We start from the raw sequence: 26,597 nt of genomic DNA, 5'->3' as shown, positions 1-26,597 counted from the left end.
ATTGACTTGGAGTTACATTGTGTTGTTTAAGTGTTCCCTTTATTTTTTTTAGCAGTGTACATTTCTTCATCATGTTTTGAAGATGTCTGTATTTATGTAGTTTTACAAACTTACGTCCATGCACACTAATCCATATAAAGATATCACTTTTTGACCCCTTGACCTGTATGAGAGGTTCCCAGAGACAATGGATGATGATAATGATGATGATCCTCTTAGCAGTCGCTTACTAGGAGATTACAGAGGGACAATGAGGAAGTTCCTCCTTTTTTTCCTCTTTCCATTTCTCCCTACATCCCTCTCTCCATTCCCCCCACTGGTATGAGTTGAAAGGCCTCTCGATTTAGATACACGTTATTTATTTTACCCCCTTTTTCTCCCCAATTTCGTGATTACGATCTTGTCTCATCACTGCAACTCCCCAACGTGCTCGGGAGAGGCGAAGGTCGAGGCATGCGTCCTCCGAAACCTGACCCGCCAAACCGTGCTTCTTAACACCCGCTCGCTTAACCCGGAAGCCAGCTGCACCAATGTGTCGGAGGAAACACCGTTCAGGTGACGACCGAAGTCAGCCTGCAGGCGCCCGGCCCGCCACAAGGAGTCGCTAGAGCGTGATGACCCAAGTAAAGCCCCCCCGGCCAAACCCTCCCCTAACCCGGATGACGCTGGGCCAATTGTGCGCCGCCCTATGGGACTCCCGGTCACGGATCGAACCCCATGCTGTAGTGACGCACCAACACTGCGATGCAGTGTCTTAGACCGCTGTGCCACTCGGGAAGCCTTGAGGAGGCAATTTTGCTAGCTATTTGACCTTTTCCATTTTCTCAAGGTCTTCCACCATATTATATTCCTGCTCTATGTTTGGTAACTATGCGACCGCCGCAAGATTTGTCATGTTCGCTCACCAGAGAACCGTGTAGGCAAGGTTGTATCGCCTGCATTAGATGTTAAGATTTCTGAAAATGTTAACAATGTCCATGGTTCTATGTTGATGTCCATGGTTTTCAACATATTTAATTTGTTGATCACAAAATTTATGCTGCATGATTCCCATTGCCAGGCGATAAGAGAGGATTCAGCATTAGACCCACTGTTATGACTGTTGTCATTCTTCCTCTATTTGTCAGTAAGGGCTCTTATCACCCTCCTGTTTGCATACGATATGGCCAAGATTGGTGCTGGAGCAGGCATTGCGGTGTAACACAGGGGGGGGGTGGTGGTGGTTGTGGGTGAGGTAAGCAGGCATGTGGCACTTCACTTGACAAGTATACTAATTACTCCTTTTCAGCAGAGGAACTGGAGTCAGACCCTGCTGCAGTCTAATGGGCTGACCCATGGTGATCTCTTTATGGTAGAGCCTAGCCCCACTACACTCACACTTTCTCTCTCTCACACACACACACTCACTCTCATTTCACTGCTATCAGGTGGAAGCGCATCAGTTCTGCCCCAGTAACCCCTTTTGAAGCTTTGCTCCTCCCGCACTGACGATACCACCCAGCACCACCATACTAATGGCAGGAGGAAAGAAAAAATGGAAGAAAAAAACACAGCTTCTTCTTTCTCTCTCTCTCTCGTCTTATTTTTAAAGTGGGAGGATACATTTAAAAGGAGTAAATTGGAAAATCAAATGAGGGCTTTAGGCAACCGTGGAGATTTGCAGAGCTGTCTGGCGGTGTCTAGGAGGCTCATCCATCATGTCCCACAAGTAGTCAATTCCTCCAGTATCTGTAAATGTTTTCAGATATTAGCCAATTTATATGCTCCGAGATTCATCATGGAAAATCAGCTTTAGCGGTGCACATTATCAGGACCCGTCTCTCCCCTGCTCCATGAAGTTTGATGAACGAGCGCCCCTCCGCAGCTCAATGGCTTGTGCATGGGAACGATGAATGGGGGCTTGGATTAAGGTGGGGGGATATGCAGGGCTGGGTCGTTGCGTCTCCCCCCTCCATGAATTTTTTTATTTTATTTTTTTCATTAATAAACAAACTTGCAGAGGAGCTCATCAGTGTCGGGGGCAATAATGATCGTCATTGGTTATTGTGTATTACCGTCCTCCCTCAACAAATGTTGCCTTCTAATGAGCTTTCTCGCCATTAATGACTTTTTCACCCTACAGGAAACAAGGGGGAGCGATGATACAATGACATGAGAGTAAGGAAAGAGAAATCAAGCAAGGTTACGTTGTTGTGTTTACAGCACCGAGCTACTTACCTTATAGCGTTGAGCTTTTTGTTGTGTGTTTGAAGCTCTATTAAAAATGATGTTGTGTTGTTTGTTAACACTAGCTGTTTTCTTTAGCAAATCCCAATGGGAGGTGAAACGTTTCCTTCTAAATTCTCTTCCTCTCTCCTGCTCCTCAGATGTTGACGATATGATACCTCAGTCAGAATGTATGCCAACATGGGACAATTACAATACATTCAGTTTATATTTACAAGGTGTAAAGTCATGCTGCAGGGCTTTGTTCTCTGCAAGTGAGGCTGGAACATTGTGTTTGAGAGTGTGTGTTTACATTTAAATTTTAGTCATTTTAGCAGACGCTCTTATCCAGAGCGACTTACAGTTAGTGAGTGCATACATTTTTTTTTTCATACTGGCCCCCCATGGGAATCGAACCCACAACCCTGGCGTTGCAAGTGCCATGCTCTACCAACTGAGCTACACAGGACTGTGTTGTATGTATTTGTGCGTGTCTCTCTCGCTCGCTCATCCGGTGCAGCTCACGGTGGTGTGCAGTGCGAGGCGGGGGCATCTTTAATAGTATGCTGATGTTAGAGGAAGGCTGCAGCGACGCGAGGGAAAGCGCCAGGGATGCTGGTCCATGTTGTTATTTACTGCCGTGTGGCAGGCGATTCCCGGCCTACAAATGGCATTAGGGCCTGTGATGAATGAGCATTAGGGTAAAGTCATTTTAAAGGCAGCCTGATTTATTAGCGGCCTTCCATTTACATCAGGTCAATGCTTGGCGGAAACTCCACAATGTCAGCTCCAAGGTCACCCACTTTATGGGTATTTTTAACCCCATCCCTCAAAAAAAGGCCAGGGAAAAAACCATAGCGCTTATCATGGCTACTCTAAAAAAGATAGAATAAATAAGAAGATGGAGGGAGAGAGCGTACTAGTCCATCCGGGGCTCAAGCTAAACTGTATACGTGTTAGTGTCGTGTTATGTGAGAGACCTGAATGTGGTGGTGGACGAGCTTTAAATGTGGCTGCTTAATGCAAGCTTTATTACGCACTACTGTTTTGCAGAAGCAGCGTCAAATCAATAAAACTACCATTAGAAGCGGGAAAAATCTATCAAAATGCCATTACAGTGGGATAAGTTCCCAATAATGCTGATGTGGTTGTGGGTCCTTTGATTTCCATTCAGATTATTAGGAACAGTCGAGTAGTGACTTTGTTAAGGGAAACAAGTGTTGTTGGGGAGTAATATGTCTCCTGGCATCATAAAGTTTGCTGCCTCATATTTCCCGCTTTATTGATTATCCATTATCATTTGTCATGAGGTGTCCTAACTCGAGGAGAAAATATAACCATCTTCATTGAGAGAGAGAGAGAGACTTTTCTCTTTCAGCATTGGGAATAGCAGGCGAGGGCTCAGAGCACCATATTTGTTCTTCCTCTGCCAGGGGTTTGAGGGGAGGGAGGTTCTGGGCTTTTTATATGTTCTACCAAAGATCTCTTTATAATGAGGGTTTAGGTGTAAGTCAGGTCTTATAAAATCACAATCCTTTTAAGTTGACTTTATTTCATTGGACACTGTTAACTCCTCTTTCTATAAACCCCTCAAATTAGCCATCCTGTCTTCAGCACTATCTATCTATCTACACATCTCAGGTAGAGATTCCCTAGCTAGCCATGTTTTTGGAGGGGATCCATTAATGCCTGAAATAATATGAATAGAAACATTCCTAATATTGTCAGCAATGCAGTGAGTCTGTCACGACCATATGTATATATCATTAGAATGGCGCGCCTCAACCATTTCGTCACACAATGATACAATCCATTTAATCTATAAAAAGAATATATATAAATGATTTAAGGAATTTTTGCTGTTGCTGTAATAGGGAATCAATCCAGGGGCTTACAGCTCACTGATTTATAATGTTAGGGGAGCTTGAATGGGGATGAGAGATGCAAAATAGTCATCGTTCATAACGTAGATAAACTACATGGGGCTCTGGAGAGAACCATTTATCTATGGAAAATCTCAATAGGCCAGGCAGGCGTTGGACTAGGCTAGAAATACTGCACTAACACTGGCAGCAGCATGGTAAGTTATGGTAAACCTGTTCTTGGTGTCTAACTACTCTGTTGATCCTCCATCTTTGTATCTCCTCAGTCAATGTTACATTTCTGAAAAGTTTGTGATGGATATTTGGATTGGAGCATTGCTGGGACTGGGATGATTTACCATAGCTTGTGTGTTGTGTTCTGTCCTCTCTTTCTCTCTGTCCTACTCACAGCCTCCAAGCAAGTCCTCAACAGCATGCTACGGGAGCCATCTTTGATTCCAGACCAGGCTTTAGCCACTCAAGTCTACCAAGTATTGGTTTAGGTACACGTTTATATAACTGTATAGCAGATTACATTATAATTACTCACTGTAATTTCTCTGTGTCACTGAATAAAACTATAAACAACAATTTTAAAGATTTTACTGAGTTACAGTTCATATAAGGAAATCAGTCAATTGAAATAAATTCATTAGGCCCTAATCTATGGATTTAACGTGACTGGGAATACAGATATGCGTCTGTTGGTCACAGATACCTTTAAAAAAAAGTATGGGCGTGGATCAGAAAACCAGTTAGTATCTGGTGTGACCACCATTTGCCTCATGCAGCGCGACACAACTCCTTAGCATGGAGTTGATCAGGCTGTTGATTGTGGCCTGTGGAATGTTGTCCCACTCCTCTTCAATGGCTGTGCGAAGTTGCTGGATATTGGTGGGAACTGGAACACGCTGTCGTACACGTCGATCCAGAGCATCCCAAACATGCTCAATGGGTGACATGTCTGGTGAGAATGCAGGCCATGGAAGAACTGGGACATTTTCAACATCCAGGAATTTTGTACAGCAGTGGTTCCCAACTCCTGTCCTGAAGTACCCCCAACAGCACACATTTTTGTTGTAGCACTCATTGAGTGCTTGTTGTTTAGTTGACAAGTTGAATCAGGTGTGCTTGTCCTGGGCTACAATAAAAATGTGTACTGTTGGGGGTACTGGAGGAATGGAGTTGGGAACCACTGGTGTACAGATCCTTGCGACATGGGCCATGCATAATCATGCTGAAAATGAGCTGATGGCGGCGGATGAATGGCACGGCAATGGGCCTCAGGATCTCGTCACGGTATCTCTGTGTACATTCAAATTGCCATAGATAAAATGCAATTGTGTTCGTTGTCCGTAGCTTATGCCTGCCCATACCATAACCCCACCGCTACCATGGGGCACTCTGTTCACAACGTTGACATCAGCAAACCGCTCACCCACATGACGCCGTCTGCCCGGTACAGTTGAAACCGGGATTCATCCGTGAAGAACACACTTCTCCAGTGTGCCAGTGGCCATCGAAGGTGAGCATTTGCCCACTGAAGTCGGTTACGACGCTGAAATGCATTCAGGTCAAGACCCTGGTGAGGACGATGAGCACGCAGATGAGCTTCCCTGAGACTGGTTGTGCAGAAATTATTTGGTTGTGTAAACCCACAGTTTCATCAGCTGTCCCGGTGGCTGGTCTCAGATGATCCCGCAGGTGAAGAAGCCAGATGTGGAGGTCCTGGGCTGGCGTGGTTACACGAGGTCTGTGGTTGTTAGGCCGGTTGGACGTACTGCCAAATTCTCTAAAACAACAGAGGCAGCTTATGGTAGAGAAATGAACATTACATTCTCTGGCAACTGCTCTGGTGGACATTCCTGCAGTTAGCATGCCAATTGCACTCAAAATTCTGACATCTGTGGTGTTGTGTTGTGTGACAAAACTGCACATTTTAGTGGCCTTTTATTGTCCCCAGCACAAGGTGCACCTGTGTAATGATCATGCTGTTTAATCAGCTTCATGATATGCCACACCTGTCAGGTGGATGGATTATCTTGGCAACGGAGAAATGCTCACTACCAGGGATGTAAACAAATTTGTGCACAACATTTGAGAGAAATAAGCTTTTTGTGCATATGGAAAATGTCTGAGATATTTTATTTCAGCTCTTGTAACATGGGACCAACACTTTACATGTTGCGTTTATTTTTGTTCAGTGTAAATATTTATTTCTTGTAAATGAATCCATACAGTATCTTTCTCATGACTAATTTCCTGTAGCTATTACAGCCAAGTATTGCATGTGTGGGTAAAAACTGAAATATTAAACATGACTCATTATTTGTTTTATTTAGTTTGACTTTGCCTTGTACTCCCAGGTTGTAAGCTGTTCATTCGTAGTTAGCGCCTGAATGTTTGCAGTTTACAACTGGCCTGCAGACTAAGCATCACGTTTACTAATAAAGTCACGTCAGAGCCGCCGGTCACGCCTGCCAATCCGCCACTGTGTGTCTCCCATGTTTTCTCCCCATCCGAGATTACCCGACGCTGTTTAACGGGTGTGTGGGCTTCCTCCTTCACTCCCACTGCCTGCGCGCTGTAATATTTCTTCCCCCTCTTTTCAGTGCACAATAAATGACTGCTGTTATGGACCACTGGTAGACTGCATCAAGCAGTACCCTTTCCCATAAAATGTTAAGCCTGAAATTGACGAGGAGCTATTGAAGGGGATGAGATGTCTGGCTTCACCTGACATAAAAGTTCTGCTTCCGAGGGGAAATGTTTCATCCTGACTGCACCCTGCCGTCCCCGAAGCAGAGGGTGGAGGAGAGGGGGAGGCTGATGTAAATGCATTTCTCTTGTTCACAGAGTGAATCAGGCCCAATGTTCTATGCCACAGGAATGGGATTGGCATGTTATTCACAGCCATTTTTATGTTCTTCAGGCGGGTTATGTGGCTCTTAAAATGTGGCAACTCCAAGCACAATAGAACAAAGGGATAGACAGGAGTTAGTTTAAGTTTAAGATGCATTATAAAGGTTTTGTATTAAGATGCATTATAAAGGTTTTGTATCGTTTCAGCCAGTAGTTTTGAAAGTACCGCTCACGAGCCAGAACGGGTCCCCGAAATGTATGCACAATTGTGTACAACGCCATCCATTTCGTATGATATGTTGTGTTCTCCAAACAACAAAGACTTGTATGATATGTGCCATTATGCTCAGTTGACTATTTCCCTGTTAGTCTGTCTGCTCAGTGAAGAGAGCAGTCTGAGAGTTATCAGCACCATGGAGAGTTCTTGGCATGTCACTGCCACATTAACTATAGCCCTCCTAGCTACTACTGTCTCCACCTCCTAGCTACTACTGTCTCCACTCTCACTCTGTTTGAGTCTTTCTCTCTTGGTCACTCTCTTTTCTCACAGGTCTCTCTCTCTCTTTCTGTCGGTCGGTCGGTCTAGCAGTGCAGACCTAGTGATCAGAGGGCTGGAGATGGGAAGTCATAGGCTGTCAATGCCAGGTCATCACCACCACCACCTCTTCTCTCTTTCCCTCTCTCCCAGGTAGGAGGGCTTGGGTTGGGGCAGCAAGAGGTCGGAGTGGGGGTTTATTTGGCTATTTAGGGGCAAGCAGCTGGGGACTGCTATGTTTGCGGGGGGGCAAGAATGGGGTTGGGTGAGGAGGGAGGGGTGGTTCTCTGTTCACGGGCAGTCAACCCTGTCCTACCTTGGCCTCCATCCTCATCCCCCCTCTTTACCTTTCTTTCACACTCCTCCCTCCAGTGTCAACTCACATTCACTCAGTCTGCCACGGCCAGTTCATGAAAAACGCCCCACTCCTATTTGCTTTTGGAACGGCTCCATGTGGACATCAGACGATTGGCTCTGAATGGTGTGCTGCTCAGGGCATGCATGTATTAATCGCTAGTGTTTTTTTTGAGTGATTTGTGTGTGTGAGGCGGTGTAATGCCTGAAGGAGTTTTATCCGTTTTCCAAAAAGCAAATGATGCATGTTATCTGCCCCTTAATGAATGCAGAATGCTTTCCACGGTGTCTACCACAGTTTCCCTTGATTCACAATGGCATTTATTCTCAATTCACATTATTGTTTTTAGTTTTTTTTTCCTTTAGGGAAGTTAGCAATACAGTTCAGGGGCTGTATGCATTTTGACAAATTGGCGAAATTAGCATTTGTTCAAAATTTTTGTTTTCTCTGAAAGATCTGTCTCTTGTCGTAATTGAGTAGGAAGATTTGTTGTTAAAGTTGAACTCTGATGAATGACCTTAAAACCCTGCTCAGGTTATGTACTGTCTAATATTGTGATGGCAGGAGCAAATTATATGCATATCAAGCACAGAGCTTAGCAGGAGAGACCAAATATTAGCTGTCTGATCTGATGTCATGTGATGGGTAACTTCCGTTCCTGTACCCCACACAGACACACACACTCGCGTGCACTCTTAACTCCTGCATACACTCACATTGTTGCCAAAGCAACCCTTTAAGCAAGGCTTGCCGTTTCCATAGCAACCCATCTGACAGGTAAAAAAGTCAATTTTGCAGTGGAATTTGATAGATTTGGAGGGAAGCTTTTATTCACTCTCGAATGCGGTTTCATTTATCATTAATGAGTGGTGAATGCTGTGTAATTACAATGTTTCAGGTTGTGAGTCATACTTCAAAATGAGCTTAGGACTACAACAGTATGTGCTTGATTTGACCTAGTCTCTAGAGGGGCAGTGTTTGTCCTTTGAAAAGTGAATGAAAGTTACTGAGTGTTGGTGGGTTTTCTGAACCATTCACCCCTCATGCTATTGGCCAGGAGGCTGAGGAGCTCCTACATAACAAACTGAAGGAGAGAAACCTGTCCTTCTTAGGTAAGGCTACACCTCTCTCACACTCACTCACACACCACAACAGTTAGCTAAGGTAATCTGTCCCTGCATTGATTCTGTTCTCAGGGGGAGAGTTAAAAAGGAAACGTGGACATGATTGATGTAGTGGGTGGTATCTCCCATTGATTTACTTACAACCAGGAGCTGTGTTATCTAATACCCTGTATGTTTAATTTATGCACTCACCCAGTATGAATATTTGATTAAATAAGACCTTCAAAGATACAGGCCTAATGTTTGATCCTCTTAGGTTTCACCACTCAACCCGTTTCATTTAGAACATTTTACAGAATGGTCAGTTTCTGCCCAGATAGATTTTATGATTGATTACTTACCTGCCTTCTGAATGAGAGAGAAGGAACATGGAGATGTATCTGTAATTTTAATATTGATGCTGTTTAAGTGGTCATCTGCAGTATGAAGACATTATGGTCTAAAAAGGTAGTCGGTTGTAGTCTTATGAATAGATTAGTCCAGGAAAGTTTAGCTTATTTAACACCAACACATTGCTGAATTAATGTTGTTGTGGTTTCAATGTTCTAATGGCTATCAAGCTTAGTCCATTTTTAGCCATAATCACGCGGTTGACCATGAGAATTGGTCATTTTCCCTCCAGCAATGCTAGAGGCTTTTCAAATATGTTTTCTAGGTTAGTGTTGCCCCCCCCAACCCCAACCCCACCCAACCCCACCCCACCCCACCACCCCTTCACCCCCCTCCCCATACACTATTGTCTTGTCTAGAGTCTCTACATCAAGGTAGTGAGTGTCCAGGTGTGAAATTGTTCGAGGGAAATTTCCCCCCATCAGATCCCCTCGGTCAGATGAGTGATGAAGATAAAAAGTCATTCCCCCGTCATTAAGAAGATATCATTTATTTGGGCCGGGAGTGCTGACCTTTCTCCAGGCTTGCGTGGAGGACCGTTCTAAAACTGTCAGAGTTTGGGGGCCTTAGTGTGGCGTTGGGGGCCACAGAGGCAGCCCTGCCTCACGACACCCGGCCTGATAAATGGATTGGAAATAAGCTCCCCGACAGTGGGGACGGACCATTAATTTTAATCAAAGGTGGTGTAAAAAGGCAATCAGCCTCGCATGACAATGTCAACAGCCCGGTAGGTGTTAGGAGAGAGACCACACAGCCCTTCCACCACCACTAAGGACCTTTGGGTGGAGACTGCCTGCCACAGACCTTCACTTCTCCTCTTTCAACCCCCCCAACCCCAACCCCACCCCACCACCCCTTCACTCTCCGCTCGGTCCCCCTCTTTGGCCCATTAGTCGAGCTTGGCTGGCGACGAAGAGGCAGGCCTCCGGAATTGAATGACCTGGTCAGCCTGAGAGTTAATGGAGAAATCAGGTGTTGGGCGGATAATGGCCGAAGCGCGCCAGGAGTCAAGGACAATGGCTGCGGTCCGTGCAGGCAGGGGTCAGGCTCACAGCGGCTATAATGCCAACCCTGTCTGTCCCCTTTTATGCTTTATGAAGCTCCACCATCCCATCTACTGCTGGAGCTAGTGAAGAGTGGAGTAACTACCAGGCTTTATAGATTTTGTGCAGTTGTAGCACAATAAGTGTCAGATGTAGTTAATGGTTTCACTGTTTCCTGCTGTCCTCGGCTGTGTCTTGGTGCTTTTGCAACACTGACCTTTTGTTATCACTGTGCTGTGGTGGTAAAGAAAGGCATCTTGGGTCAAATGTGCTGGTTAGTGTGAAATGGCTACTGGAGGTATGAAGGGTCAATCTGGAGAATATAGAATCTAAGGCAAAACTTTTGAGTGGATACAACATACAGTATGTAGCACTGTTCACTGTAGGTTGTCACCAAATAAGTGTCAGCTTTTCTTTATCTCTGTGATATGGTCAAATGCTAAAATGACTGATTGCTGTAGATGAAAACCAACTGCGAACCAAAGGTTATGACAAGCCTGACATTATCCTGAAGGTGCCAATTGGTACGTATTTATTTACATGATAAATGTAAATGATTTTATTTCCTTTTGTAAATGCTATGGTCAGTTGGCTATGATAGCTAGCCTTTTACAGTTCTCTGGGATATTTACAAGGGTGTCAAGCCTTTCTCATAACAATACACATTTCCTTCCATGCTAGTTGCCATTCTAGTTGATATCACTGAAAAGCTTCAAAGTTAATTTAGCAAAAAAATGTCACGTCTCCTCCAAATGCTAGTTGTGTGACTTGCTTGATTACACTGTTTGATTGTTGCAGTCTACAAAATGATACGTTTATACAGTATGCTTGTGGTTTTTATTATAGTGGGTGGATAGATACTCAAAATCACTGTTCTCATTTGGAAACATCTTAGGCCTGAATGTAAATGCTGGGTTAGACCAGGGTAAATGCACAGATCTGACTATCCTATGACCTTTGTGTTTTTCTTGTTTCATTACATTTACATTTTAGTAATTTAGCAGACACTTTTATCCAGAGCGACTTACATGAGCAATTAGGGTTAAGTGCCTTGCTCAAGGGCACATCGACAGATTTTTCACCTAGTCGGCTCGGGGATTAGAACCAGCGACCTTTCGGTTACTGGCACAACGCTCTTAACCACTAAGCTACCAGCCGTTTCAGCTGTGGATGGCCATATCGTCCACTGGATTGAGAGCAAGGCCTTGTTTGGGGACGACCACAGCCTTCGCACCTACCTGAATGAGCAGTTCTGGAGGTACTGGAACAGGTATGTCTTCTCATTGGAATCCATTCTGCATCGCCAAACCTACAGTATACTATGCTTGCAATACACTTTCTAACATCTCCCAATCAAACCCTTTTAACATCATTAGCTGCTCCCAGCTTTTTAAGTCTTCTGAAGGCAGGTCATATAGTTGTGTTTAAAACAATATTCCTCTCCAAACCTCCACACAGTGTAACATTAACCACTTCCTCCCAAAGAGGGCCACTGAATGAACGTATGTATAGTAGGACTACATTACAACGCTAGTCACTTCCATCCTGGTCCTGGGGGTCCTTGAGAACTTCTCAGAGCTGACTGCCTCACTGTGGCTGGATTGTTTTTCCAGAGTACACAACACATTGTTTGGGAATGGAAACAGGGAAACATAAGGGTGATTAATGTCTTACATCTGTTGTCATAAGAACCCCTGGACAGGAACGAGAGACGGGGGGCTGGATGGTCCCACATTGGGGAGGAACAGAGGCGTGCTGCCCGTCTCATGTAACGGCCCCTCTCAGTCAGGCCTCGACCACAACACAACATGCATGCAGTACAGGACCTCTTGTCATTGTCTCTGAGTAGTACACGCACTCCAGGCATCTGCCAGGGAGTCTCCGAGAGGGAAGCCAGGCCCACAACGTCTCCCTCGAGGAGGATACAAAGTTTGAATACAAACTGTAGTGGCAGTAAAGGGGAGGGGAAGTGAGGTATGTGGGGGTGTAAACAGCTGTTTGTGGATTCAGCTTTCTCAGAAGTGAAGAAGTAATTTCTTCTTCTATACAGCAAATGTACAAATGGTGCTCAAGGAGAAATCGTTAGTCCTTGGGTTGTACTGGTGAAATGATCGATGATGTGTACCGGAGCGTCATTCACAGCGTTGTGGCTCATTTAAACCCATAGCGTCCCTCTGAGTGCCCAGACACTCGCCTGCCTGGCCAGTAGGGGCTTCTCTGACTCACTCACTGTGGCGATGGCTTCCGTAACGCCTGGTGCCATGGAGACCTCACCTTGCAGGTTTAGTAACTAGGCGACCGACACAACAACCCAAGTGTGCTTGTGTGTCAGGGCATGGCAGAGGCGAAATGAGGAGCCAAAGCACTCACGCATGGCCTCTCTCCCACTATCCTGGCCTCAACCATGGCTTCCAAACGCACTGAGCCTGAAAGGGCGCCCCTACTGCCCCTCTCCTGATGCTGTGGCTGCTACAGCCCCAGCCCCCCTCAGCTGTGATGGCTGGCTGACACATAGTGACATGGCAGGCCAGTGCCGGAAGGTTCCAGATTCCCCATGCTGTGACCAGAGACCAGGCTGCGGCAGAGAGAACACAGACATATTTTCTGTTTGTTTGGTTTAATTGATAGTTGTCACTTTGTCAAAAGGTCATAATGGCAAAGTAATGTGATTAGGCCTGTCTGTTTGCCAGTAGTGTGATAATGACAGTTATGATTGACAGCACTTTGTCAGTTTCGTACATCTATCACAAATATAATCACTTGGATTATGTTGATGATATTACTGATATTTATATTAAAACATAAATTAGGCAATTGAGGTGAACGGCATGGAATAGTTTTACAGCGGGAGAGCGTTAAGCATGTTTATAGACAAATGACTTCCTGATTGACTTAACAGATGCCATTAGCCCAAACATCTGCCTTCCAGGGAGGAGGATTCAACAAAGTACTGAGCAGTGAAATTAGAGAGGATGCTAGCAGGATGCCAAGGTCATAATCAACAATGTGTTTTATTTTCTGTCTAATATAGTTTTATTTGGAAATGGCATGCACCTGAGGCAGGGGAGGGGGGGAGCGCTCTGCTGTGGCATTTGATAATATTGGGGACCCCAGGAACCCAACATCACTGGAGTGTGACATTCGAAGGACCATCACCTTTGATGGCTGACATTGTTAGTAGGCCTCATTAAAGAAGCGCCTTTAAGAAAGTTGTTGACCAGAAAAAAGATTTGCCCGGGATCCAGAACATTCCTAGACCATGAGGGGATGACCAGCATTTAATGAGAAAAGACTTGAATCAGAACTGTCTCAGTCAATCAACTCTGGCATGATATACGAGTCAACGTTTGAGAGATGTGTGTTTTATTCCCATTAGATCCTATGATTAGTACCACAGGCAGCATGACACGGCAGCAAGAACAACAGACTCTGAGGTCCATGTACCCCAGTCTGTTGTTGTTTGGAGGAAAATAGCACATCTACCTGCTTCAACAGAAGCTCATTGTATTAGACTAGAGTTATGGAATACAAACTGATAGACTGATTGGAAGATGGCTGCTCTAAGCCTAAGAACCTAAGATATCTGTCCATTCCGATCTTCATTGGTATGCAGTGCAGCGGCCTTGTCGGGGTGCGTTAAGGAACTGACAGTGTAGATCCCATCATGTCAGCCAACGGCCTGGTCAGATAAACGCTGTCGTGTCAAAGGAATGTCAGTCCCTTCAGACCCCACCTTTCCCAGCACCCTTGTAATTTTTAATTGACATTTACTGCTGACATTTTGTATGCGCTCCCTCGTATTGTTAGGCCTGCATCGTAGAGTCTGAGAGGCATGAGCTGCCCCTGCACTTGTGTGTGTGTGTGTGTGTGTTTGTGTCGAGGGAGGAAGGCAATGAATCTGGGGTCACTGCATTGTTTGCAGTCACAACCATGTCAAGCCACAGAGAGGGAGAGCAAACGAGAGAAGGGGAGCGAGCGAGGGAGGGAGAGAATGATGGGGTGACATCATTCTCCCTTCTCTTCTCATTAGCTGTATCATTTCATGTGACGGGTCCTGGAGGGCTCAGGGCCTTTGTTTGTCCATTCCTTCATTCCTTCATTCCTCCAAGACAGGTTCCAGTGGAGCCAGTCCCAGCCCTTTGGTTTCTCATCTACATGACCTTGTAAGACCACCACCACATTGTGTTTATGACTTCACTACTCCTGACTGACGTTTCCAGTGATTAGTTTATTTTTTCATGTATTTCACCCCCCTGCCTTTTAACCAAACTCCAGCACACAGGGCTTGCGTTAATTGTTCTTTGTTTGCCCTCCAGCCTTACAAAGTGAGCAACGCCTGTGTGTGTGTCCTCGAAACAAAAACGACATAACCAATTTTCCCTCCAAAGCCCTCACCAACAGCATTCATCATCCAAACAATAGTCTTGCCAACACACTAACCTCATAATCAACCTCTCTTTAGTGGAGTGAGGGGTAATGATGCTGAGCCGAGGCTCCGCCTCCGAGAACGGAGAAGAAACTGCCTGGGAATAAAAAAGTGTTGTTCAGGCCCAGTGCATGGATGAGATGGCACGGCATCTCCACGGCAGCCATTGGTCTCCTCTAACCATCAATCTCTGGTGGTGGGGTTCCAGATTCCGAGGCAGGCAGAGAGGAAAGGCGGAGGTAGCCCTACTGACGGATGGGCAGATAATTGAGTCTCCCCCAACTATCAGAGTTGCATAAAAATGATTCACCTTCGGGTGAATATTAAACACATAATGAGCCTCCTGTGTGTTTTAGGAGAAGTTGGTAAGGTAAAACGGAACAAGGCATGAAATGAAATATGGGCCCCGTGTTGCCCAAGGAACTGCCCCACCTCCGCCCCCCAATGATGATGTAAATCAATTGTTGGCAAAGTTGCCCTAATAAATACTGGGTGGTGGTGATAACAGGAGAGAATATGTCTCTGTTGTGTAATCAATGTGTTTCTTCTAGATGTACAGTCATTTATTATGCAGACGTTGGTTGGCAATTAGCCTTTGTTTGTCTATCTGAATTAGGGCTGTAACGATTATGCAATTTTGGGTAATGATAAAATGTCATGCAAATAGCCACAGTTATTGTCATTATTGGTGAATTATTTTTTGAGCTTGTAGTGCATCATAAGGCATCTTTGAAAATTAGCTACGGCATACAGTACCTAATGAATACAACACAGCTTTCGTGACACCCCTGTCTAAAAAACGAATGGATTTGACCACTTAAAGCTTCTCCTCCCGACCGTGACGTTCTGCTCGTAAAATGATCACAAACTTTACCAACTTCATGTAGAAATGAAATACTGCTATTGGGTAAACTATATCGACTTGCATATGAAGTTGAAACCCCCCTTCTCCTAAAATGAATGTATTAAGATGATTCTGACGATCATTTTTTTTAGTTCATGGTTATTGTCCATAATTGTAGGTTATACGATTATACAATAATTGTACCCGGCCTAATCTGAATGTGATAGGGCGGTTTGTCATCATATACAGTGCATTCGGAAAGTATTCAGACACCTTGACTTTTTCCACATTTTGTTACGTTACAGCCTTATTCTAAAATGGATTCAATCGTTTTTTTCCATCATCAATCTACACACAATACCCCATAATGACAAAGCAAAAACAGGTTTTTAGAAATTTTGGCAAATGTATATAAAAAACATTTACCTAAGTATTCAGACCCTTTACTCAGTACTTTGTTGAAGAACCTTTGGCAGCGATTATAGCCTCGAGTCTTCTTGGGTATGACACCACAAGTTTTGCACGCCTGTATTTGGGGAGTTTCTCCCGTTCTTCTCTGCAGCTCCACTCAAGCTCTACACAGCTATTTTCAGGTCTCTCCAGAGATGTTAGATCGGGTTCAAATCCGAGTTCTGGCTGGGCCACTCAAGGACATTCAGAGACTTTTCCCGAAGCCACTCCTGCGTTGTCTTGGCTGTGTGCTTAGGGTTGTTGTCCTGTTGGAAGGTGAACCTTCGCCCCAGTCTGAGGTCCTGAGTGCTCTGGAGTAGGTTTTCATCAAGGATTTCTCTGTACTTTGCTCCGTTCATCTTTCCCTCAATCCTGACTAGTCTCCCAGTCCCTGCCGCTGAAAAACATCCCCACAGCATGATGCTGTCACCACCATGCTTCACCGTAGGGATGGTGCCAGGTTTCCTCCAGACATGACGCTTGGCATTCAGGCCAAAGAGTTCAATCTTGGTGTCATCATAGCAGAGAATCTTGTTTCTCATTGTCAGAGAGTCTTTAGGTGCCTTTTGGCAAACTCCAAGCGGGCTGTCATGCCTTTTACTGAGGAGTGGCTTCTATAATGGCCTGACTGGTGGAGTGCTGCAGAGATGGTTGTCCTTCTGGAAAGTTCTCCCATCTCCACAGAGGAACTCTGGAGCTCTGTCTTAGTGACCATCGGGTTCTTGGTCACCTCCCTGACCAAGGCCCTTCTCCCCTGAATGCTCAGTTTGGCTGGGCGGCCAGCTCTAGGTCTTGGTCGTTCCAAACTTCTTCCATTTAACAATGATGGAGGCCACTGTGTTCTTGGGGACTTTCAATGCTGCAGACATTTTTTGGTACCTTTCCCCAGATCTATGCCTCAACACAATCCTGTCTCGGAGCTCTACGGACAATTCCTTCGACTTCATGGCTTGGATTAGCTCTGACATGCACTGTCAACTGTGGGACCTTATATAGACAGATGTGTGCCTTTCCAAATCATGTCCAATCAATTGAATTTACCCTAGGGGGACTTCAATCAAGTTTTAGAATAATATCAAGGATGATCAATGGAAACAGGATGTACCTGAGCTCAATTTCGAGTCTCATAGCAAAGGATCTGAGTACTTATGTAAATAAGGCATTTCAGTTTATTTTTTGTTTTTAAAAAAAGCACAACATTCTAAAAACCTGTTTTCGCTTTGTCATTATGGGGTATTGTGTGTAGATTGAGGATTTTTTTTGTTTGTAACGTAACAAAATGTGGAAAAAGTAAAGGGGTCTGAATACTTTCCGAAGGCACTGTACCGTGCTGTATGATAGTGGTTGTCATGATTTTGTTTGACTCGTTGATTCAGTCTTGTGCCATCTTGTTGGGTCTCTTCTGAATGAATGTTGTGTGTGAGTCATGTCTTGAAGAGGGGAGGGAACAGGGGACTTGGCTGAGTGGCAAATGTCCGTCTGAGATGTCAGAGTCACTCTCCTCTGATCTGGACATTGATGTTCCTTAATAGCAGCATTGCTGACTGGAGGATACACTGTGCTGATACGCGTTCTCCCTCTACAGTATCTGACTCTTTAGGTTCAACCGTGCTTTAGGCCTTTACAGTATGTTTAAGTACCACAATAAAATCATGCTCGCCAAGTTCGCATTTTCCAATCATTTTCCAAACACTCAAGTAAATCTTAATGTAGCCTGGTTGTAAAAACACACCTCACTTTATCTCTAAATGATAATGCATCAGCTAAACAAATGAAAAAACCCTTTCATTCAGTGATATTGGTACATATTAAAAGGGCAAGTGTAGAGCTAAATAATTAGATTCCAGCTTCACCACACCATACAGGACGATGGACGGCCTTTGTGGAAATGAGTGTGATCGCCGCCCGGCTCTCTCGCCCCTGCCCAAAGTTAATCAGCTGTGCAATTCTTAAACTACAAATGTGTCAGAGTTGAAAATGTTAGCGCTCCTAATGGAGACTTGAAAAGGTTAGATCTGATAAAAAGCTGTCAGGCGTCCACAAAAATGGTTTATGGCAATATAATGGGACAACATGGCTCATTTCTCCCTCATATGAAATGGGGGTTAAGACTTTTGCGTTGGTCATACACATCATCACTTGACCACTTTGATGTTGTTTATTTTATATTAGTTGACACAGCTGCAATCATATCTTGAGTACTTTCAGAACTTTTTCCAATTATTTCAGACACTGTAGTGCGTGCTGTGGTTTTTACAACAGAAATTGCATGATAATTCTGTTATAGTATTAGCCTGTTCAATCTGATGGCCCTGACATCAAATTAAAAGGTTTTAAGATATTGCTATAATGTATTCATTTTTAATGGATATGTCCATCATTTTGCGGTACATCCTAAAACAGCAAGAGCAGCCATGTCTAATTAATAAATTGTAATGACTTGCTCTCTTGTGGGCAAGCCTTATTGAGTTCAGCTGATTATACCTTTGTCTCTATAGGAAGGTGTTCTGGTTGGACACTGTGTGAGATAGGATAAGGTGTGTTTGGTTTGGAAAGTATCCTTTGTGCTTTTGGATGTGTACAGTATGCTGTGTCCATGCTTACAATGCTGTTATGTGGTGTGCACATTTTGTGTGTGTGTGTGTGTGTGTGTGTGTGTGTGCGTGTGTGCGTGCGTGCGTGCGTGCGTGCGTGCGTGCGTGCGTGCGTAGGCAGTTTATGGCTAAAGGGGAGTGTGCTTCTGGCCCAGTGCCAGAATCGAAGAGGGACCATCATAGAGCCTGAGCAGATAGAGGATGTCACCTGAGAATCGGTTGCCCAGGGGCCCCTGCCACAGCAGCCAGGGCTGATCCTGAGGCCAGACATCACAGGGCCATCCTCAGGGACAGGGCCCCCGCACCTTTGGGGTGACAGTGTGACAGGGACAAGACCTGTGCCGTGCCACACTGCACCTCTCCACGAGAGACGTGTGCAGAGAGGACAATGGGCAGCGTCGGGTCATTGTCAGACTGTGGCGATAGTGATGGTGATTCACAGAGGTGCAGGGGATTAAATGCATCATTACCTCCAGAACTGAGAGATCGTAGAGTGGTTCCTTTCTGATAAGGCCTCCTGTCGTTTTTGGGGATGATAGGCCTACGTTAGGACATACTGAAGTGATTGTGCTACTTTTTAAGGACAATGTTTATGTAAACACCAGGTGTGGATGAGTTAATTTGACCCATTCACCCAGCTTTTCTGGGTAGAAGTATTCGTAGTCCTCCTGATATTATATTTTCCTCTCATTCATAATGTTGTGGAGACCCCATGTGGAGTTGGAATGTGCCTTCTTTTGTTGTTTCCTTTGTTATAACGTCCTCCTGGAGAATCTACCACAGCTAGAAAAATAGATCCACAATGGAGGTCCCCCAGGGCTCAGAGAGAGAGTGTCTATTGGGCCACAGTGGTAACACATCACACCGAGGTGGAAAGCTACAGCTACTCCCGTATAACAAGAGCAATTCAGAAATACTAATGCAAATGACAAGTAGGCTTGATGTTTTAAGGATTTCATGCTTTTAAGGACGCACATTTGGGTGCATTGTTTAAGGCGTCTGGAGTATAATCCTCAACACTTCAGGTCCCCAGCAGCCTCAGGATTTAGTCGCTCTGCGCTAAGCTAAACCTCCATGTCACCTATTTATTTTACTGCCTGCACGTTATCCACATTTGTCATTTAACGTTGAGGGTGACGGCAACAGCAGGCAGGAGGCGTGTACTGTATAAACGAGGAGCGGGACACAGAGGCACCCCAGCGTTATGAGGATATCCCCGGCCTCACCGTGTGACAGTCAGTTTAACAGTAGCCTAAATGGAGGAGGCAACGCCAGCTGCATGACTCGCCCACAGATTTCTGTTTGGTTGCGGAACTTCGTCTGAAAATGAATGTACATTTTTTTTGTCAGCCTTCAAGACTTATGTCATCAAGACTTGTAGAGGCACATGCTTGTTTTTCTATTTTTTTCTTTGTTTTCTTTCCTCCCTGCTTTTTTCCTTTGGTTGACCTTCCGGGGTTTCATTCCAGGCAGGAGTCAGCAGCATTTATCATCCCTGTGAGAATGTGAGATCCTGTCTAGGGGCGCGGAACAGAGAGGAGTAGGCCTGGATTAGAATGGCTCTTTGTAAAACCCAATTGTACAGGAGAATTCTGATGGCTGGAATAGTTTTGAGCAGATGTGGGCCCCTGACCCCCCAAAGACATTGGGGCCCGGCCGTGTTATAGCCGACGTGACGGGAGACGTGCACTGTTATTTTCCTGACACAAAGATAGCCTTGTGACAAAAAGAGTGTTCACACCGAGCAGAACAACCACTCAATCCACTGTATCTCACATCACACAGGCCTGTTAGACATGTCCACTGTATAAAGCGTTACAAAGAGATGGCTGAAGATAGCAGGATAATTACGGGGGTGTGGGGGGACTGGTTGTTATCATTTGATGGCTATGCTATTCTAGCTTGCTGACTCGAGCCATTATAAAGAAGGGCAAATGTGGTTTGAAGACATTTTATAGATACACACACACAAAAAAAAAAATAGGAGAGAGTTGTTGTTATAATGTAATGTATTTCTAAAGGCCCTCAGATAAAACCCCTCTAAGTGTCTCATCTTATGTAGCTCCACAGTGGGCTTTAATAGAAGCCTAAAATAACCTATTAAACAGCTTAATTATGGTCTCTAGGAGTGCAGAGGAGGGTATAAAAAGCCCAGAAGTCATCAGATGATCCCTCTATTCTACACAGAGGGCTAAGGAGAGCGCTGGACCATGAGCCTCATGCCTGTCAAGAGGAAATGGAGGCTAAAAAAAGGGGATCCATACCCTGCCTGCTCCACAGCCTCCACCACAGCTAAAATATACCCAATTGAACGGAAACAATCTGGGCTTTTGTTCTTCTATCAAGCAACATGCCCGTGACATTTGGTTTTAAGGAATTGCATTAGGTGTAGAAGGAGAGGTTTTTCCACCCTCTCTCCTCTCTTTCTTTCCGCTTGAAATGGAGAGAAGAGGAATGCATATTTTAGTTCTGGTTGTGCTAGCTTCATGACATGGCAAGTGTTTAACAGCCTTTTGGGGAGGATTACTTTCCCCCTGGTATTTTTCTGATTTATTCATCTTTCCGTTGAGGCATTAAATACCCACTGGATATGGGCCCACTGTATATCCTTTTCCTCAAAATAGTACATGACTGCTATAGGCCTAGTCAGTGTGCCTGCCTTCTTAAAGGTACATTTGCATCAGATTTCAACATTTACATCAGATATCAGTAATTTAGCAGTTTGATTGTCAATTCAATTCAATTCAATTTTATTTTATATAGCCCTTCTTACATCAGCTAATATCTCGAAGTGCTGTACAGAAACCCAGCCTAAAACCCCAAACAGCTAGTAATGCAGGTGTAGAAGCACGGTGGCTAGGAAAAACTCCCTAGAAAGGCGAAAACCTAGGAAGAAACCTAGAGAGGAACCAGGCTATGAGGGGTGGCCAGTCCTCTTCTGGCTGTGCCGGGTGAAGATTATAACAGAACCATGCCAAGATGTTCAAAAATGTTCATAAGTGACAAGCATGGTCAAATAAATCTCAGTTGGCTTTTCATAGCCGATCATTAAGAGTTGAAAACAGCAGGTCTGGGACAGGTAGGGGTTCCATAACCGCAGGCAGAACAGTTGAAACTGGAATAGCAGCAAGGCCAGGCGGACTGGGGACAGCAAGGAGTCACCACGGCCGGTAGTCCGGCGTATGGTCCTAGGGCTCAGGTCTCTCAGTTGGCTTTTCATGGCCGATCATTAGAGTTGAAAACAGCAGGTCTGGGACAGGTAGGGGTTTCGTAACCGCAGGCAGAACAGTTGAAACTGGAATAGCAGCAAGGCCAGGCGGACTGGGGACAGCAAGGTGTGACTTGCATGTCAGTCTATGATTTTACTGTATAAGATATGGTAATAAAGTGGTGGTCGTTAAGTTCATCTTGATTTTGATAATTATATTAATATTTTGACTTATTAATATTTATATATTAATCTGATATAGACCAGAATACTAGATGCAAGTATTTAAATTAGTTTGAGTCTAAACATATTTCATATATTGAATACATTTGATAATATAGAGAACATAGATATCTTCCCTTTTTCTTGTGTTAAAATACCAACTCTCTGTCTAACACACAGTTGTGTCACTCGTGATCTTCAGAGGCCCATCACTCATAGTGTGGTTTGGTGCTGTGGGCTGGTGATAAGTAGATAAACCAGACTGCTTCCCCTTTCTAGGCCCACTGTCTTGCTCAACCTTGTCCTTTTCTGATCTCTATTTCCCTTAACCCCTCTTTCTCTTTCTGGGTGCCCGTACTCTACATTTACAGAGTCCCACATCGTGCTGTTGTAATCGAGGACCAGATAAATGCAGCTATAGACACTTCTTCCTAATCTGGAACAAATTTGTTTCTGGGACAAAGTGGACCGATGTCATACGTACCACTCCGCTGTGTCCGCCCACACACTACTGTGTGTAGTAATTCAGTTTGTGATGTTTTCCTAGCTCTCTGTTCTGTTACAGTGTGACCTCTGTGTACTGACCTCAGAGAGTCACACATGAAGGTCCTCGGGTGATTTGTACCTGAAAAGAGCCTTTGAGACTCCAACCTGAGGTCAACGCAGGGTCCAACAGAATGTTGTTTTTTTAAATACCCCATGGTCGCCTAGAGGTCTTCTTGAATAAATCACAATTAGCAAGCAGCCTTCACTACGAAGCCGCTCTGAGTAAATAACATGATGGTTATAAACAGAACTCTGAGAAAATAAATGTCACCAAACACAAATCGCTCTTAATTTCCAACCTCATAAACAATGTATTTCAGGTTTTTGCAATCATTTTAGAAAATGAAGTTAAGTTATATTGTCTCCATTGCTCAGTATCCTTTCATCAGAATAATGTAAACATGTAAGCTTTTCAAGAAATTAGTATACATATTTTAAGTCAACATAGCTAAGAGTGCGGTTTTTCATTATAGTCCCTCCTTCACCTACATTTGTTTAGGCTCTTTTAGCTTATCTGCCCTTGAATAAGACTTCTAAAATGTATAAATAAATATGTAGACATAATGTATGAGATTTATATCTGGTCTCACTTAGTAGTAGCCCTAACTTTGTTTGATGGATGTACCAGTCTCACTTAGTGGTAACCCTAACTTTGTTTGATGGATGTACCGGTCTCACTTAGTGGTAGCCCTGACTTTGTTTGATGGATGTACCAGTCTCACTTAGTGGTAGCCCTAACTTTGTTTGATGGATGTACCGGTCTCACTTAGTGGTAGCCCTGACTTTGTATCTGATGGATGTACGTCCATCACATAGTAGTAGCCCCTGACTTTGTTTGATGGATGTACCAGTCTCACTTAGTGGTAGCCCTAACTTTGTTTGATGGATGTACCAGTCTCACTTAGTGGTAGCCCTAACTTTGTTTGATGGATGTACCAGTCTCACTTAGTGGTAGCCCTAACTTTGTTTGATGGATGTACCGGTCTCACTTAGTGGTAGCCCTGACTTTGTTTGATGGATACATCGTAGGACAATATGTTCAGAAACTGATAAAAAGTGGTATTTTGTGTTAGGATTTATGCACATTGCTTTATATTATAGTATTATTTATCTAAAATCAAATTAACAGGGCTGTCAAATAAATAGAGATACACTTTAGTACTCTATTCTTTATTTCCACGCTGGCTTGGCATTTGCTGAAGAGATTTAGCGAAACCAAGTTCTCCCCCGACCCCCAACCCTGGCTGTTCCCACCGCTCTCCTCTCTGGTTTGAGTTTCACGTCTCTCGGCGGCCTGATTGCCTGATAGCTTAAACATCTCTGCCCTCATATCCATCGGTGGGAGTAGTGTGTAATCAAAGACACATGAGAAGCCGACGTCCAAGCTCTGACCTGATTTCACTTATCAATTCTGGAGGGCTAATGTACGATATCTATCAGGTCAACAGATTCGTCTCTCCAAAGCCTTGCACATATATAAACGGTTAGGGAAAAGGCATTCAGGGACTAATCTAAACCTCCTATGATAAATAGTGCCCTCCAACCAGAAATCCTTGACAGCGAATATGGTAACGTTCTTTATTATTTTCTGTGCCATAAATGAGGCCCACAGCGCAGACCTTTGTGGCCGGGGCTTGAAAGGGTTAACGGTGTGGTATGATCCACATTCCAGACTGTCATCAATGTAATGTTTCATCGGAGGCGGGAGGTTGAAACGGAAGAGGCAGATATCCCCTCCCCTTTTTGGACTGATGCAAGATAACGGGGGAGGGGAGTGAAACATAAACTCTGTCCGAGTTTGGGCTTTGGGCCGCCCCCTTTGAATGGCGGCCGCGGAGACAAAGTCAAAGAAATCCATTTCTCATTTTGAAGGATATCTATATCAGCAGGCGTGTAGTCCGTGGATCTTGGTCCATGTTAATCCCAGGGTCTGTCTCTTCAATGACGGCTGTGTGTTTTAAGTGAGAAGTCTTATTTTTATTATGGCCGTCTGTGTGTCAGGGAGGTTAGAAATTAGGAGGCAGAATAGAGTTGTCTGGTGAAAGGCCTCTGATAGAAAGTGCCACTTCAATTTGAGCGCAGCTGCGGCTAGGCCAAGGCTGGCTCGCTGTCCAGCCCGACGGTTCACATTCTCTTCTCCTCGGACTGGAATGAATGTGAAAACTATTAGCTTCAGACAGAGTTGGGCCCGTCAGTTTCTGATCCCAGCAGCAACTCCCACTCACTCAGCCATGCAAGTTTTACCATACTGTTGTTTTTTCATGAACTCAATTTGCAAATAGTTTTCAGAAACTAAAAGTTGTTAATTTTTTGTTCACTGGCTCAATAGTTTATTTCTTCAGGGTTGACAAAACATCCATAACAAAAATACAATTTTATGAAGAACAAACCACAGGTCACCCGTGACAACATTGACCTCAGAGTATTATTACATTCTAACTGTCCTGAACTATTCATTTGAATCGTATTTGAAAAATAGGTTTCGTGATTGCATTGGCGTAGGAAAGGGCAGTCTGCTACACCTCTCCTAATTTGGCAATGAGGGGGTTTAACGGCTTGGGGAACTCTATCCTCTGAGTTGCTGACAGTCCACAGCCCCCTGAGTCCCCTCTGAGGGAGTCGCGGTCAGAGAAAAGACTACCGGCTCTGTTTTGAGTAATCGTTGTGGTTTAAATTAGAAAGGGGATAAATTCTCTGAATAATGATCGCAAAACATTTTGCTTCAGCTGCCTGGGTGAAACTAAGCACACTCATTTAAAACCTTAAACCGCTATTTTTGTATTCTAGCGCTGAGTTCATGGGAAACTCACTCCGAGCTTACCTGCGCCCTTGCAAAGTGATAGAAAAAAATGTCATGGCCACAAGAATGTTTTTGCAGTTAGTTGAAATATTACTAACCTTGTCAAATGTCATTTTGAATGAGAAAGCAAACATATTTTAATCAGCATTTTAGAAGCTTGGCTTTTTTTGCTGTTGACTCCGGCAGAAAGAGGTCAGCTAATTGCAACATTTGATGTCATGTTTGGTCTTCCTCTCCATTTTTATGCCGTTCCATGGAAAGTTATACTCTCACCTCTCCACCCCTCCTCCTCCTCACGCACAGACTCTCTTATACACACACACACACACACACACACACACACACACACACACACACACACACACACACACACACACACACACACAGGCAAATGTAAAACTACTAACATTCTCAAAGCTGTAATCTTCCCAAAGTGTTTGCTGCTTTTTCCTGTCAGCCCTTTTCCTGTCAGCCCCACTACCCGACATGTATCACTGCCACTGAAGCCGTCCCACACTGCTCTGACAGGGCTGGAGGGGGGACCAGTGGAGGGGGGGTTGCAGCCATTTCCCTCAGGGCTCGGTCCTCAGTCCGTCGCAGTCTCCTGGCTGGCTTGCCACCACATGACCACACCATAGCTAAACACGGAGGGAGCGCTCCCTTTAAAGCCCTCCAACGGGCTCGGCGCAGCCTTTCACTACACAGCGGCCCGTATCGCTTTGGCTCTCATAATTACTGTTCTAACAGCACAAGAGGAGGGGGAATATACATTGTAAATTGTGTTTGACAATGTGGGTTTAGTGGTTTTGTCGTGGCTTGTCTTTAGTTATTAGTCAGACTTCCTCCCGCCACAGATAAGGCCTGTTGCCGAACATACCAAGGTGAGCATTGTAGTAGCGTTGCCCTTATCACTAACATTGATTTAGGGCAAGCACCCTGTGACAGAGGTCATTGTGTACTAGAGCTACCCATCATCCAGGTTTGATTTCTGTTCAGGCCTGTCTCCAAGTTGTCTACACGTAGGCAGTCTGCTTGACGCATGGGTGGAGGGTTGGGTTGGGAGGGTGGCGCAATGCGGAAGGTATGGAATCCACAATGGCGTTACGCAAACAGCCTGTTTTAAGATGTACA

The 26,597-nt window shown here is 44.6% G+C and overlaps 1 protein-coding gene across 3 annotated transcripts in view; it reads left to right on the top strand.

The window, feature by feature from the left end:
* LOC121544332 (CDAN1-interacting nuclease 1-like) overlaps positions 1–26,597 on the top strand; it is an 80,396-nt gene that overhangs the window by 34,054 nt on the left and 19,745 nt on the right. Inside the window, exons 1-5 of one of the 3 annotated variants that reach the window (XM_041854253.1) lie at positions 4,502–4,558; positions 6,680–6,727; positions 8,862–8,931; positions 10,838–10,900; positions 11,541–11,646. The exons of 1 other annotated variant lie outside the window; for it this stretch is intronic. In XM_041854253.1, coding sequence (XP_041710187.1) covers positions 4,502–4,558; positions 6,680–6,727; positions 8,862–8,931; positions 10,838–10,900; positions 11,541–11,646 — 344 coding nt within the window. Of the gene's footprint in view, positions 1–4,478; positions 4,666–6,679; positions 6,728–8,861; positions 8,932–10,837; positions 10,901–11,540; positions 11,647–26,597 lie in introns of those variants that run through there. One more of the 3 variants, XR_005996086.1, reaches the window with a different exon arrangement.

The sequence above is a fragment of the Coregonus clupeaformis genome, chromosome 29 (genome assembly GCF_020615455.1).
Source record: "Coregonus clupeaformis isolate EN_2021a chromosome 29, ASM2061545v1, whole genome shotgun sequence".
In the NCBI taxonomy this organism is placed as follows: Eukaryota; Metazoa; Chordata; class Actinopteri; order Salmoniformes; family Salmonidae; genus Coregonus; species Coregonus clupeaformis.
The sequence above is the reverse complement of the archived record's forward strand: the minus strand, read 5'-3'. Positions and strand labels throughout refer to the sequence as shown.